The sequence below is a fragment of the Chionomys nivalis genome, chromosome 4 (genome assembly GCF_950005125.1).
Source record: "Chionomys nivalis chromosome 4, mChiNiv1.1, whole genome shotgun sequence".
In the NCBI taxonomy this organism is placed as follows: Eukaryota; Metazoa; Chordata; class Mammalia; order Rodentia; family Cricetidae; genus Chionomys; species Chionomys nivalis.
Genome location: NC_080089.1, coordinates 97,451,161 through 97,466,195, shown reverse-complemented (window position 1 = coordinate 97,466,195; position 15,035 = coordinate 97,451,161). Strand labels below are relative to the sequence as shown.

The 15,035-nt window shown below is 40.2% G+C and overlaps 1 protein-coding gene and 1 long non-coding RNA gene across 2 annotated transcripts in view; one reads left to right on the top strand and one right to left on the bottom strand.

Annotated features, from left to right (window-relative positions):
• The first annotated feature begins 904 nt into the window (after positions 1–904).
• Positions 905–14,177, top strand: LOC130872572 (uncharacterized). The gene is made up of 4 exons (XR_009056983.1): positions 905–1,896; positions 7,867–7,946; positions 10,198–10,370; positions 13,696–14,177. It is a non-coding gene; the product is annotated as an uncharacterized LOC130872572 (long non-coding RNA).
• The window catches only part of Stag1 (STAG1 cohesin complex component), a 327,633-nt gene continuing 323,232 nt past the window's right edge, over positions 10,635–15,035 (bottom strand). The window contains exons 33-34 of the mRNA XM_057766709.1: positions 13,422–13,502; positions 10,635–13,336 (exon numbers count right to left, since the gene is read on the bottom strand). Coding sequence (XP_057622692.1) covers positions 13,313–13,336; positions 13,422–13,502 — 105 coding nt within the window. The 3' untranslated portion in view covers positions 10,635–13,312. The remainder of the gene's footprint in view (positions 13,337–13,421; positions 13,503–15,035) is intronic.

Here is a 15,035-nt window from a genome sequence, read left to right as displayed (position 1 = left end):
TGAGCCCTTCTTCCTCCCAACAACTTCATTGTCTTTTGAAGTTGGTTCTCTGAGGTATTTTTTTCACAGTACTGGAAAGCAAGCACAGCGATTCTGTCAACAGCACGAACCACATAGCTTTGGGACCTAGAACTCTAGCTGGAGCAATGAAGGAAGGAATAAAGGACGGACAGCAAAACTCACATACAGTGAAGCTTGGGTCAGGTGTGATTTTCTCGTACTTCCAACGCAACCTGAAATCTCAGTGCACTTAGGTACAGGGGAGGAGTTAGCAGTCTCTCTAGATCTTTGGAGGTGAGCAGTTTCGGGCTTTGGCAACCTGGCAGGGGGCAGGGACCATGGTTGCTAGTCTGCACACTGGTCAAGCATTCACAAACACACATATTTGGGACTCTTGGAAAAAAAACTTCACCATTTCTCTGGAGCCCTTCCAGTTTCCAATGAGCCAATTAGAATTGGAGTCTTGGACAGGCTGTACTTGTGTCTAAATGCACGCACACTCAGGACTTCAGTCACTCAGAGCTTCTAGTCTTACAAGAATTTGTTTTCCTTTGACGTAAGATTATTTTTTATACTCTTTAGATTATTTTTCTCTTCCATTAGCATCCTAGTTGGGCTGTCCTTCTATAACAGCCTATTGGTATCCATGACTTAAAAAAAATTACCTTTTGTGTGTATGTATGCATGTGTGTATCTATGTAGACAGAGGTGTACATGTGTGACATGCAGTGGTCAGAAGACAATCTTAGGTGTCAGTCCTCACCTTTTTCATATCTATTTATTTTGTGCATGTACCTGTACATACATACATACACATGGGGGGGGGGGAGAGAGATCAGAGGATGACCTGAATGATGGGGGGAGGGGAGGGAGAGAGATATCAGAGGATGACCCATGACCTGAAGGTGTTTTCTCTTCAACTGTGTGGTCCCAGGGATTGGACTCAGATTGTCTGGAATTGCAGTAAGTGCTTTTATCCACCAGGCCATCTTGCCATCCCAATATTATTATTCTTTATAGAGGAATACTAAGATTTTGTTGCGCATATGTACATATTTTGTTTCTATTTGTGTGGATGATTGGTGTCTGAGCTTCTATCCCTCAGCTTTTGTGAGTGTGCAGATTGTGTCTCTGGTGTGTGGGGAGTCTCCTGCATATACCCAGGAGGGATATGACTGGCTCATACTGTAGTGCTGTTTAGTTTTCTGAGGAGCCCCATACTGTAAGAAGTAATGAAATATGATTTTTTCTATCAAATACTATGAATGTTGTGTTTAGGAATTCAAATCTTTTTATTTCTCACACTTGGTCAGACTTTTGTGCAAAAGTCCTAATCTTCCCCCACCCAGGAAAACCTTTGTTTATACAGGGACCTACTACTATATTCTAGGAATCTGATGGCTTGGAGCAGTGACCCCTTCCTCCTATATTTCTGTGTGCCAATTCTTTCCAGAGTAGCCAGTTGAATTAAGACGGTGAACTTGGACTCCTGCCTATGGGGAAAAGACAGTTACTACCTGGGTTAGAATTACAAAACCTGACTCAGAGTGTTTGCCCTTCTGAGCACACCCTCTTGATCAAGAGTAAGAGTTAACTTGCTCAGACATTTTAGTAGAAATGTTGACACCTTTCTTTGTAACTCTGAACTTATTCTAACAATTTGTGGGGTTCTTTCTTTTCTTTTTTTTTTTTTGGATCCTTGCTTGTCAGAGGATGACCTTCAGATCCCCCAACCTGGGGAAATGTGTTTCATCTACTTATTTTGGTTGTTCTTGAGTGCTAGGCCTGTCACTCATCAGCAAAAGAACCTAAGGATTAGAAGTCTGGACAAAGCCAGAAGAACTGGCCCAAGGAAATTACCATGGCAAGTAGGATTTCTCTGTGCACAGACCAGAGGTAAGAAATACCGTGGGCAACAGCAAAGTATTCCTGTGGCGGTGGGGTCACCCTGGGTGTTGAGACGTGCTTTTGACATAAAAACAGTGCAAGAAGTTTCCATAAAGTGGTGTTAGGCACAGAATAAATCAAGATGGGAAAATAATGTGGGTACTGATAAGTAAAAATCTCTCTCAGTAGTAGGTAGCTCTGCTGATGCAATAAACATCAAGCCAAATTAAAGTCCAGATTTTAATTTGAGCAAAGCACTCCCAGGGGTGTCTCAGGAAAGAGGGGAAACCACCTGGCCATTAGTTAGGAAATGACTGTTTCTTAGGAGGCATTTACATACCCTGTGGGTATGGTCTTGAGCATCTCTGGGAGAGCTTCCATTTAGATCTCCCCAGACTCTTTGAGTATATGGGCGGCTGTTCAGCTCTGGCTACTTCCTGTGGGCTTGGAACGACATAGGAACGGGAGTCAGGAGTCCGTGGGCTCACAACCAGCAGGTGGTATGGGTGAAGAAGCAGTCAGTTAGCTGCCATCCTAGAGACCTCAGACATCTGTTCCTTGAGGAGGCAGAGAAGGTAGGTTGCTAGGAGAAAAAATAGATTATTATCATGGGCTCATGAATCAGGCTATCCATGGGAAGTGGGAATACTGCCAGAAAGAATGGAATAGATATGTGTCCTGGTTGTACAAAAGAGACAAGGGTGAATGAGCAAGACATGGGAGCAGATACAAACTTCATTGAGCATCTTGGAAAAACAGGTTCCACTTGAGCCTAGAGAGGTGGTACCAGCTCTGAAGCTGGTGGTACCCAGGAGCTTATGGGGATGTCACACCAACTTGAGGGATGATGTGTTTTTCAGGAGTACTTGAGCCATGACACCTGCAGCTTCTCTGGAGGTATGAAATGTCTCTATCCATCCTGTCAACAAGAGGAGACAAAGGGGCTTTTTATGAGTGGGCATATGGGTGAAGTCAGCCTGCCAGTTCTTGCCCTGTTGGTGTCCTTGAAGCTGGTGCAGAGACTGGTGTATCTGGAGGGCCCCCTGCAGGTTGAGCTTGACCCTCTTTTCCCAGGAATATGGACCTGCAAAATAGCTGGAGTATATTTACATCTTTGTGTCATAGCAAAAGTCTATGGCTTTGGGTTAAAAGGTATGGACATTTTCAGAAGACAACCAGAGGAAATTTACTGAACTCTCGTTGAGGTTGAGCGAGTGAAGGAGGAGGAGAGAACTGAACACCCCTGCAGGCTTCCTTACCCTCTCTCATTGCTTCAGATAATATATTTACTGACTTCTAGAGGGAATTTAGGAGATGTCTTAGCAATGTGCCTCCAGCACTAGTATCAAAGGAAGCTGAGACTTTGAAATGGTTTGACTTGGAAGGCACCTTTGTGTTTGCATCAGTCCAGGGACAAGTCTCGGGAAAGCACAGATCCCCAAGAGAACACTGGGGATAGATTGTTAGGTGCCATTCACACTGCTCTCAGTGGGCAGTGTAAGCAAGGCAGGGCATGGTGAAACCACCAAACTAGACTGCTCATGGGTAGAAAGAGAGGTTTATTGGAGATCTAACTGCTAAGGCTATCTCTTGAGGGGCAGAGAGAAGAACAATTTGGTGGAAAAGCAAGCAGATCTCATGTGACAGTCAGCAGGGTGGGAGGCTTTAAGCTAGATACCCTTACCTGAGGTAGCTGAACTTTGGGGTAGATTAAGGGAAGTTCCTGGTAAACAGAAACCTGCTTTCAGGCCACTGTTTATCTAATAATAATTCTTCTCCCTGGCCAAAGTCCTTTAGTTTAGCACAATGTCACCAGCACTGCCATTTTGGGGTGCTGCATTAGACATAATCAGGGGCTACAACAGCTGGAGGCAAAGAGGATTCTGTCTGTTTGGATGAGAGGCGGAGATGCAGGCTATGCTGGGTCTTAACGTCTGCTTTTTATTCTGTGACTTTTCAAACCCAGGCTGTCTGACTGATCGTCACCACCCTCTCCACCCCCATACACACAGTAAACCTTTGTTCATACAGAAACTCACTGCTGTATTCTTGGGATTTGATGACCCTTCTTCTCTGAGGAGTGGTGACCCATTTCCCCCTTTCCCTCCCTCCTTCACTTCCTGTGTACCAGTTCTTTATAGACTGGTCAGTTGAGACTGTGAGGCTGGACCCCAGGCAATGGGGAAAGACCCAGTCATCACCTGAGTTAGAATGAAAACCAATGGACTTCTCTTCTCAGTGTGTTCACGCCTCTGCTCCCCAAGCTCACCCTCTTTATCCAAGAGTAAAGTTTGCTTTGTCTACAGTTTGTTGGAGTAGTGGTCTCTTTGTGGGCGTGAAATTATTTCTAACGGTACTGGTTTATATTACCACCAGCAGTATATAAAGATTCCTCCTTCCTGAAGTTCCTGATGTTTGTCATTTGTTGTCTTGATGATAGCCATTTTGACTGGGCTGAGATAGAACAAGTGTAATTTATTTGTTATTACTTTTTTTTTTTTTTTTTTTTTTTGGTTTTTCGAGACAGAGTTTCTCTGTGGTTTTTTGGAGCCTGTCCTGGAACTAGCTCTTGTAGACCAGGCTGGTCTCGAACTCACAGAGATCCGCCTGCCTCTGCCTTCCGAGTGCTGGGATTAAAGGCGTGCGCCACCACCGCCCGGCATTTGTTATTACTTTTGTGTGTGCTTGATTTTGCTTGCTTGTGTGGTGCACGGGTGTGAGTTACGTTCGTGAGTGCGGAGGCCAGAGCTGAGCGTCAGCTGTCTTCCTCTCTTGCTTTCCGTTTTTAAAAGGATGCACTTGGAATTTTCATAGGGATTGCCCTGAATCTACAGCCACTTTCGACAATCTAACCATTTTTTAAAGAAAATATTCTGCTTATCAATCATATGGGAAGTTGTTGTGAGACTTCCCGGGGAGACATGGGTAACTGGGCAACTGTCTACTCGCTCCAGACAGGGACCAACAGGCCAAAGCAGGGCTTCTACCAGAGTTGAGCTTGGCAAACTAGTGAGTTTGCTGGAAGTTGGGAGTATGGGGGAGGGAAAACTCAAGAACACATGCATCACTGAAAAGCCCGTTGATTTCAGAGGAAATGCTGGGTTCCCTATTGACTATGATTTTGGCTTTGTTTGCTGCATATTCCAAAATACATAAATTCCTTCAGTTGCTATTTATTTGTTTGTTTGTTTTTTGATACAGGGTTTTTATGTGTAACAGTCCTGGCTGTTCTGGAACTTACTTTGTAGATCATTCTGGCCTTGGACTGACAAGAGATCTACCTGCCTTTGCCTCCCGAGTGCTGGGATTAAAGGCGTGCACCACCACAACCCAGCTTCTTGTTGAATTTTTTAGGTTAAATGTTCCCAACTGCTGGCATACACTAATTGATCATTGTAATAGGATTTCAAGCAGTTGATCATCCCAAACCATTCAGGAAATGTCTGCACACTGCTAAAAGCAGATAACTCTGTCAGCTTTATCCAGCTTGATCATGAGTAATAAGGTCATACATTTATACATACCTGTGGATGATCCTTTAAAATCAAATGTTTCTTTTTATAGTATACTGAAGGCAATAATACCAATGGCTTGTCATTTAAAACTGCAGTTATAGGGTGAACATGTCCTTTCTCCTGTTCTTGTTTATAAAGATGCTTCTCATTTAAAATTCATTAGTTGCTCTACAGTTCTGCTGGAATATGAACTTACCTAGGATCTGTGAGAGAACTGAAAATGTAAAATGTCTCTCATGCACACATGCACACATACATATATACACTCATATATGGCTACATCTGTAATAAAGAGTTAAATGTTTTAGGTAAGGATAAATCATATAAATCTTGTCCTAAAGTAAAAATATAACAGTGGACACAACACAAACTTATAACAGAAGGTCTGAGTTATGCAAGGTTTATTGCAAATGGGACTTGAGGGCAATACATTTACTGATTAGAGTTTACTAATGTTTCTAAGGTTATATAATTCATGTCAGAAAACCTGACTTAAAGTGAGATGTTGGTGGTATTCACCTTTAATCCTAGCATTTGGGAAGCAGAGGCAGGCAAATCCCTGAGCTCAAGGCTAGCTTGTTGTAGTCAGACTTTTTTTTAGACTGCCAGCTCCTGAATGACATGCAATCTTGGCCTTATGCTTAAGCTTGTTCCCGGTTAGCTCTTGATAACTCAAATCTGTTTATACTCATCGACTTTCTGCCACTTGGCTCGGCACCTCTCCTCAGAACTGTATATCCAAGTTCCTCTGAATCTTACTGGCAAATTCCCACTTCTCAGAATTTTCCCCAAGTTCCTCTCTCTCCATAGAAGTCCCACCTATCCTCTCCTAGCTATTGACTATTCAGCTCTTTATTAAACCAACCAGAAGGTACCTTGGACAGGTGAGGTAAAACAGACAGCTTCACAGTGTGATAAAATATCCCATAACACCAGCCTGGTCTATAGAGTGAGTTCCAAGACAACCAGGACTATACAGAGAAAACCTGTCTCAAAAAAAAAAAAAAAAAAAAAATCCAAAGTGAAAATTTGAATAGAACTGGCCTTCATAGACTCATGGATGCTTGAATGTTTGGTCTGTAGGGAGTGTGGCACTGTTAGGTGGTGTGGCCTTGTTGGAGGAACCATGTCACTGAGGGGGCAGGTTTTAAGGTCTTATATGCTCAAGCTATGCCCAGTGTGGCTCACAATCTCCTTCTGCTGTCTTCGGATCAAGAGGTAGAACTCTCAGCTCCTTCTCTAGCACCATGTCTGCCTGCTTGCTGCCATGTTTCCTGCCATGATGCTAAAGGACTGAACTTTAACTGTGAGGCCCAATTAAATGTTGACCTGTATAAGACTTGCTGTGGTCACGGTGTCTCTTCACAGCAATAGAAACTGTAACAAAAAACAAAAAACAAAACATCCCTCCCAAACAAATCTGACTGGAAATGTCTAATCACTTATATCTTTGCTAACTTTGTCAAACTTTGACCGTTTTCATCCTAGCGAACATTTTGTGAGAACCACTATCTCCTATAGTTGCATGATTTGATGTTGACATTCCTTGAAATCTCTTTATATATGAGGATTCCTATGTAAATGAAAATGCCAGTTTTGAAAAAAACAATTATTAAAAAGGAATAAAATAACCTTTTAGATTTTAGATATAATAAAAATTGAAATAACTTACACCTTTAAGGGTTTTTGAGATCATACTAACATAAGACTTCTATAATAAATAAAAGCATATAGTTCATATGTGAGCTACTGAACGTTTAGGTTTGTAAAGGACCACTGTGAAGGGGTCAGGCAGGCGAGGCCCCAGTCCATTCAAAGATTGAAGTATATTTTGATACTAAAGTACAAATTTATTTATTAAGTACAACTTAAAAAATATTTTGTAAGGTTCACAATCTTTCTTTCTTTCTTTTTGGGCTTTCTGTTTTTTGAGATCAGGTTTCTCTGGATAGCCCTGGCTGTCCTGAAACTTGCTCTGTGGTCCAGGTTGACTTTGAGATCACCCTGCCTCTGCCTCCCAAGTGCTGGGATTAAAGGTGTGCGTCAGCAAGTCACCACCACCTGCCTAAACTTCAGTCTTGATAAAGAATTTCTAGGTTTGGCCGGGCGGTGGTGGCGCACGCCTTTAATCCCAGCACTCGGGAGGCAGAGGCAGGCGGATCTCTGTGAGTTCGAGACCAGCCTGGTCTACAAGAGCTAGTTCCAGGACAGGCTCCAAAACCACAGAGAAACCCTGTCTCGAAAAACCAAAAAAAAAAAAAAAAAAAAAAAGAATTTCTAGGTTTTTTTTTTTTACGAATTTTTAAAAGGTAATTAAGATGAGTTAATAAACATGTTTAATATACCTAGAACTGTGTTTGTAATTATGCCAAATATAAATGTTGTTTATCTATAGGGACAAGATTGGAGGAGAGTCCAATTTTTTCTCTTTTTCCTTTCCTCTTTTATGTTTTCGTTTTTCAAGACAGGCTTTCTCTGTGTAGCTTTGGATGTCCTAGAGTTCACTCTGTAGACCAGAGTGCACCACCACTGCCTGGTATAAATGTAGGTTTTCAAAAATCTTTCTTAATGATCATCTGGATTTTATTAGTATCTGTTGTAATGTTTTTTCATTTGGTTTGTTAATTTGGGTCTTGTTTTGATTAGTATGGCCAAAGGCTGATGAATTTTGTATCTATCAAGCAAATTCATGTGAAAATGGATTCTTGCAGCACTTTTAGTCTGCACTATTAATTTCTGCCATGATCTTTAATTCTCACCTACTTGGATTTTACTTCCCTAAGTTCATGAGGCACATTATTAGGTTATTTAGGATCTTCAGAATTTTTTATTTTGTAGTAATGAAAAACGTTTCAGGCATAGTAGGCAAATGCTTTACCCTAGGCTCTCCTCAGGTCCTCTTCAGTTTTATTTTCAGATAGTTTCATTGAGTTGCCCAGGATGACCTTGCCTTTGTGATCCTCCTACATCAGGCTCCTAAGTAGTTGGGATGAATTACCAGGCTTGGTTTGAATTCTGATTTTTTTTCAAAATGTAAAGTCATAGTTCTAAACTTTCTTCTTAGAAATGCTATTGGTGGGGCTAGCAAGATGGTGTAGTGGGTAATGATGCTTTATGCTAAATTGGACAATTTGATTTAGATCACTTGGTGAAAGAAGACACCCACATTTCTGCTCAGCTTCCTTAGGCACACTACATAGTTCACACAACCAAAACCCCAAACCCCCTCCCAAAGAAATACCTTTATCCAAATGTTTCTGTTCAGTTGTATTTCCATTTTCTTCTAGTGTTAAAATTCCCTTGGCTTTTTTTTTCGGAGATACACTGGTCATATAAGTATACAGTTTAATCTCTATGTATTTTTAATAGTCTCTATTGCTGATTTGTAATCTTATTCCAATACTATAATACATTATTTTACTTTTTTGTATTTGTGAACACTTGCCTAAAATGTGCTGAGAAGGTAAATTCCACTGTTTTTGGATGGGCTATTACGTAGATATGTTAAGCACATTAAGATCCAGTTTCGCTCTGGTTTCTTTCATTTCTAGATCTGTTCATTAATCTGAGGTACTGATGTCACCCACTATTATAGCCATCTGTTCAGCAGTATCTTTGAAGATGGGTGCATAAACAGTGAGTGTATATTGCAGTTGTTAGACCTTGATAGATTTTTTGATAGATTTTTTTTAAAAAAAGATTTATTATATACACAGTATTCTGCCTGCAGGACATAAGAGGGCACCAGATCTCATTATAGATGGTTGCGAGCCACCATGTGGTTGCTGGGAATTGAACTTAGGACCTTTGGAAGAGCAGGCAGTCCTCTTAACTGCTGGGCCATCTCTCCAGCCCCATATCTTGATAGATTTTAGAATAATTTTTATTACCTTTTATTTTTTCCTAGTTTGGCTTAAATTCTTCATCAGGTAAAATACAACTACTCCAGCTTGTTATCAATTTCCACTCATTTGGCATGGACTTCCATTCACTTTCAGTCTGTGTCTTGCTGGTAAGGGTTTATGTTTGGTTTTGCTAGACAACCCACTGGTACAATTTACTTTTAAATTCTGTCTTCTTTGAACGTCTTAAGTCTTTATTGGCGAGAGAAAAGACCATGACCAAAAGTTTGAGAAGGAAAAGGTTGATTTTACCTGACATCTACCACTGCAGGAAGCCATGGCAGGAACTGTGCTTACGGCTTTTCTCAGTTTGCTTCTTTACTGAGGACTACCCTCCCAGGGATGGCTCTACTCACAATGAACTGGGTCCTCCCCCATCAAATCGCTAATGACAAAAATACCCTAGTCTTGCCTACAGTCAAATCTCATAGAGGCGCTTTCTCAGTTTTCTTCCCAAATGACTTTAAACTAACCAAGACAAGGAACTAAGAAAATTTATGTTTAAAGTTATTGGAAGCGATTTGCATATTTCTCTAATTTTGTTGCTGTTTTACTCAATGGATGGAATGTTTGTTACTTTCTCTCTCCAAGCTAGGAGTTTGCTGGTATGTGAATTTGCATGAGGGTTATTTTAAGAGGTGTCTGTGTGCACACACATGTGAAGGTGCTCACAGAAGCCAGGTTATTTCCTAGACCTAAGCTGCAGTTGGTTGTGGGCCACCAAACAGGGGTACTAGGAAACAAAGGCTGGCTCTCTGCAGAGAGCAGTAAGCTAAGCATTCTTAACTGCTGAGGCATGTCTTCAACAACCTAGACATGATTTTTCAGTTCTCCTTTGTTCATCAGTCCTCTGTGAAATTCATTCCTTGTTGTGTTTTTTCCTTCCTGTGCAGGATTTACATCTCTTCTGCATTGTTGGCTTGGTGGTCATGGATTGCTTGTCTTGAAATATGTATGTCTTCAACCTTAAGCGATTATGACTGGATATAGAAATCTTGATTGGCAAGGACTTTCAAGCTTTGAAACATTAGCCCATACTCCCTTGGTTTTTAGGATTTCTGTTGAGGTATGATATTATTTTGATAGGTTTGCCTTTGCGAGTAAATCTGCATTTTTTTCTTGCTGGTTTGGATATTGTTTCTTTGTTCTGTAGTTATGGCATTTTATGTTTTGAAAATATTCTTCTATGATCATGTTTACTTGGGGTTATAAATGCTGCTTGTACTTCAACATTCTTTAGATTCAGGAAATTTTGGTATAGTTTCAGTGAGTACTTTTTATGCTTTTCATCTGTCTTGCATTTCATGGATCTTCAGTTTTAGACCCAGCTTTAGTGATGTGTCTGACATGTCCGTAAATAATACATATACTGTTCTGTTAATGATGGACTCTTACCTGGGTGCCAAAACAGAGTGGCAGACTACTCATGTCAAAGCTCAGATTCATCTGTTCCAGATGTCTAAACATAGATCCCCTTGTTGATGTATCTATCTCCCATGTCCTTACCTTTTCTACATTGGCATTTTGGCTACTTAATGACCTTTGAACAAAGGACATGGCCACGTCATAAACAATTTAGGTTGTTACTTTGCTTTAGAGTGAGGTCTGGCACCAATGGTAAAAGAAACTTTCACTTTTGCAGGAATGCAGAATTTTGGAAATTGCCGAAGGGCTGCTGCTAGGAGCAACGCCACAGGAGCTTAGGGAGGAGGAAAGAGGACTTGGCCTTATCATTCTTTATAGGGAAACCTGAGCAATTAAAAACTTGTGAACAATTCTCATTTTTTTTTCTTAAAAATAAAACATCTTAGCCTGGTGTGGTGGTAAATGTTTACTCCCAGTATCTGGGAGCAGATCTGTGAGTTTGAGGCTAGTCTGATCTGAAGTGAGACCCTGTCTCAAAACAAAACCTACCAAAAACACTAACACGAAACTCTTTGCTGTGTGTGACAAATTATCTGAAAGAACAAAGTCCCAAGGGCACAGGGAAGGAAAGTCTCCTTAAACCTTGCCCAGGAGCAACAACAGGATGACTCCCACAAGCCTGATTTTGAATAGTTTATTAAAGGAAAGGTGAAGCATCAGTTTCAAATTGTACAAAAGGAAAAAAAAAACTTCATATTGCAAATGTACAATTTACAGAATTACTAGCAAAATCAATCAAGGAGACACTGAAAATACAAAAATTTGATTGACTTCAAACTGAACTTGGAAACCCATTGGAGATGAAGCCTTGTTGGTGCATGGTAGTCTGTAATTCTAAATCAGCATGTGTCAATCAAACAGAGGATTAGTCTGTGCTTATTCCAGGGCCCCTCACAGATGGGTCCCTGGCCAGAACCATAGTCAGGCAGGGCTGTGGTGAACAGTTCATTCATCCCTGCCCCTCAGTTCCAGTGAGCCCACATTTCTAGGAGAGAGTAAGGCCCTAGATCTCTTAACTGGAGCCTAGGACTTGCTGAGATAGTAGGTAAAACATTTTTGGTGACCAAGTTTTCTTTCTTTTGTTTTTTTGTTTTGTTTTTTTCCTCCAAACTGTACAATGTTGAGAAAAACCTTGTCTACTAAAAGGATGAATAAAATCATGTTTTGCTTTCCCACACAAAAGATAAATCAGAGTTCACATACTTTTTAAAAACTGCATTTCATTTTTGGTAAAAAGGGAAAGCCTCTTGATTCTGTTGCAGCTACTTTAAAAACCAGCCCAGAAACAGCTGTGGATGGACTGGTTTGGAAATTTGGAGGCTTACATTAAAATCAGGAAAAAATTAAGTGGGCTTTTAAAAAACAATAGCAAGTCATAAAAGTAAGCAGACTGTAACTCTAAACCACTGAAGACTGTCCTGAAGATTCAGAATTTCTTTCTCCAAAAGAATTTTTCTTAATATGCACACTTAACACTGAAATGTAGTTGTATTTCAAGGTAACCCTCTAAGCACAGACTTCTATGCAGCACATACTTCTATGATTGGTAAACAAATTCACAAAATTAGTGGGTTCAGGATATACTCAATGCATGGGAAGAAGACAGCTACATGTCTTCAAATTACTTCTGAATAGCAAATAAACTTTTCACGGAAATGGAATTCTGTGTAAGTTGACTTTGGCAGGGCATGAAACAAGTGGTTAGAAACACCAAGACCGATGACTTGAGAACCATTTTTGTTTTACTGAGAATACTTTATTTGCTGGTAGAAGTTGCTAAAAATGCACAGAACAAAGACCAATAGAAAATGCACTGTATTTGAATCTCCCTATTCTATATAAAATGAACGGTGTACAGCATCTGTTGGAAAAATGGCTGCATGGACATTTATTTTATGCCCACTTATAAATAAAAATAAACCTTTTTATTCAAGAGTATATAAAATCTGGGAATTCACATCCATCCATAGAGGGTGTGTGGTTTTTGGCAGAGATGCACGATGTTAGAACTCTATTTTAGTTTGTCCATGCTCTGTTCCATCAATGTTTCTGTTTTATATGGTCAACCAAATCCAGTGAGCTCCAAAAACACTCTTCGGCGATTAGAACGAGCTGCTTACTCATATTTAATAAAAATGGTTAGCTTTTAAAACATAAAAAGGCAAAATGTTAAAACGGTTTTTAAATTGTACAACAGGAAAATAAAGTTAAAAATATTTTTTTACTCAATGCTGAATTTTCATAAAACAGGTGTATAACAGTGTTTATTTTGACAGCTGTTTTAAAAATTTAAAATATCTTCCTCCTTTCAGAAAAGCACACACACATCTGTACTGAGATAAGTCCAACATTAGAGTACAAATGAATTTTTTGGTCAGTCTTTCCGAGGTGACATTCACCAACATTTCCGTGGGTTACTGACATGCTGCTCTGTCACTGCAAAAGGGACCAACCTTTAATCATTTGATTACAAAACAAATCAGATCACATCAAAAGTGTTTCTTCCCCCATACAAGCTATCACAGTATATAGGCCTCTAGCTCTAAATAATAGAGTTCCAGATTTGTAAATTTTCTTCAGACTTCAGAACATAGGCATTCCAAATCCCTAGGGAAAAAAAAAAAACCAATTATTTTATGTATCCCCAGGGCCAAGGAAGTATAAATAAAAACAGTAATAATCTGATATTTACTGAATCATCTTCTATGATAGCTGCAGAATCAAAGAAGTCTGGCCTCAGCTCAGCTCTTTCTCGTCGATTTCTTGATGGGGGCTGAAAAGAGAATCATTTTCTGGTGAAATGAACTGTAACAAAAGCTAAATTTTTTTTACAGTATATTAACACAGGAACAATTAAGAGTCAAATTTAAACTGGCTTTTATGTAAAAGCATAGATTTTAAAATGCAGTAGTATTTGAATTATCTTGAATTGACTTTCAATGAATATTTTGTTTGTTTGTTTGTAGCCCTCACTCACTGCTGGCCTGAAGTTTGCTGCTTTAAACCAAACTGGCTTCATATCAACAGAACTTTCCCTGCCTCTGCCTATGAGTGCTGCGACTAAAGGCATGTGCTACTACTCCTGTTTTTTTGTTTTTCTTTCAAATTTTTTTATCTCTGTGTGGATTTGTGCCCAGGAAGCCAGAAGAGGTTGCTGGACCCCCAGTGCTAGAATCACTGGCAGGTGTGAGTCCTCCAATATGAATCACTGGAACTGAACACAGGTCCTCTGGAAGGTGAGCCAGAGTGCCTCTCGTGTAGCCATCTCACGGGCCCCAAAACTTAAAATTTTAGTGAAAAAAACTGTGTACGAAAAAAATGTAATTTGGACTTATAACATGGAAAATACCTTTCCTTTGAAGACAGAGTAATTACAAAAATGATGAATTACACGTTGAATGTCAATGAATTCTCCAAAGTACGTAGATGGAATGCTTTTGGGGAGGGAACAGGGTGAGAAACTTCTATCAAAGTTATACCAAAACTTTTCATGTTGGATAATTAAAAACGTAAGGCAGAATAATATGTGCTACAATATGTCATCTTTGATTTACATGCTAAAGTGCTTACTCCTGGAACTTCAGAATGGGAGTCTATTTAGATACAAGGTACCCCCCCCCAAGCCAAACTGTATCCAGCTTTATTAAAGACACTTTTCATAAACAATCATTCCAGGCAGAACTTGGGCAGACAATCATTAGCAGTATAGAAGAACTTTCAAACTCCCTTCAGAAAGCAAGTATTAAACCTGATTAGATACTCTGAAAGGGGGAGGAGCTTAGAGTGAGGGCTGACATTTCACATTGAGGATGTTTTTCAATTTTTCACAAGCTGACCCCGAATTTCAGGAAATGAAATGAAAATGGCAGAATTATCAATCTGAAGATCCACAATCTTCTATAAAAGGAACTGCTGCGCTTTTGAGGACATTCAATAGTATCAATGCAAAGTCCAGATTGCCCAACAGACTGGCAAAACCAATTTTGGGGGTCAGGTTCCAACAGGTCTCTGGTCTTAAGGAAGTTAAGTCTATGTTGATGGTATAGGGGGAGAAAGATATAAAAATGAATTTACTTTTCCCACACAAGGCATGTTATGCCATGGTGGCCACATATATCAATACTAGGACGTCTCTCCTGGGAGCCAAGAGGAGTCTTTCAAAATTATCAGGGAGCCGGGCGGTGGTGGCGCACGCCTTTAATCCCAGCACTCGGGAGGCAGAGGCAGGCGGATCTCTGTGAGTTCGAGACCAGCCTGGTCTACAAGAGCTAGTTCCAGGACGGGCTCCAAAACCACAGAGAAACCC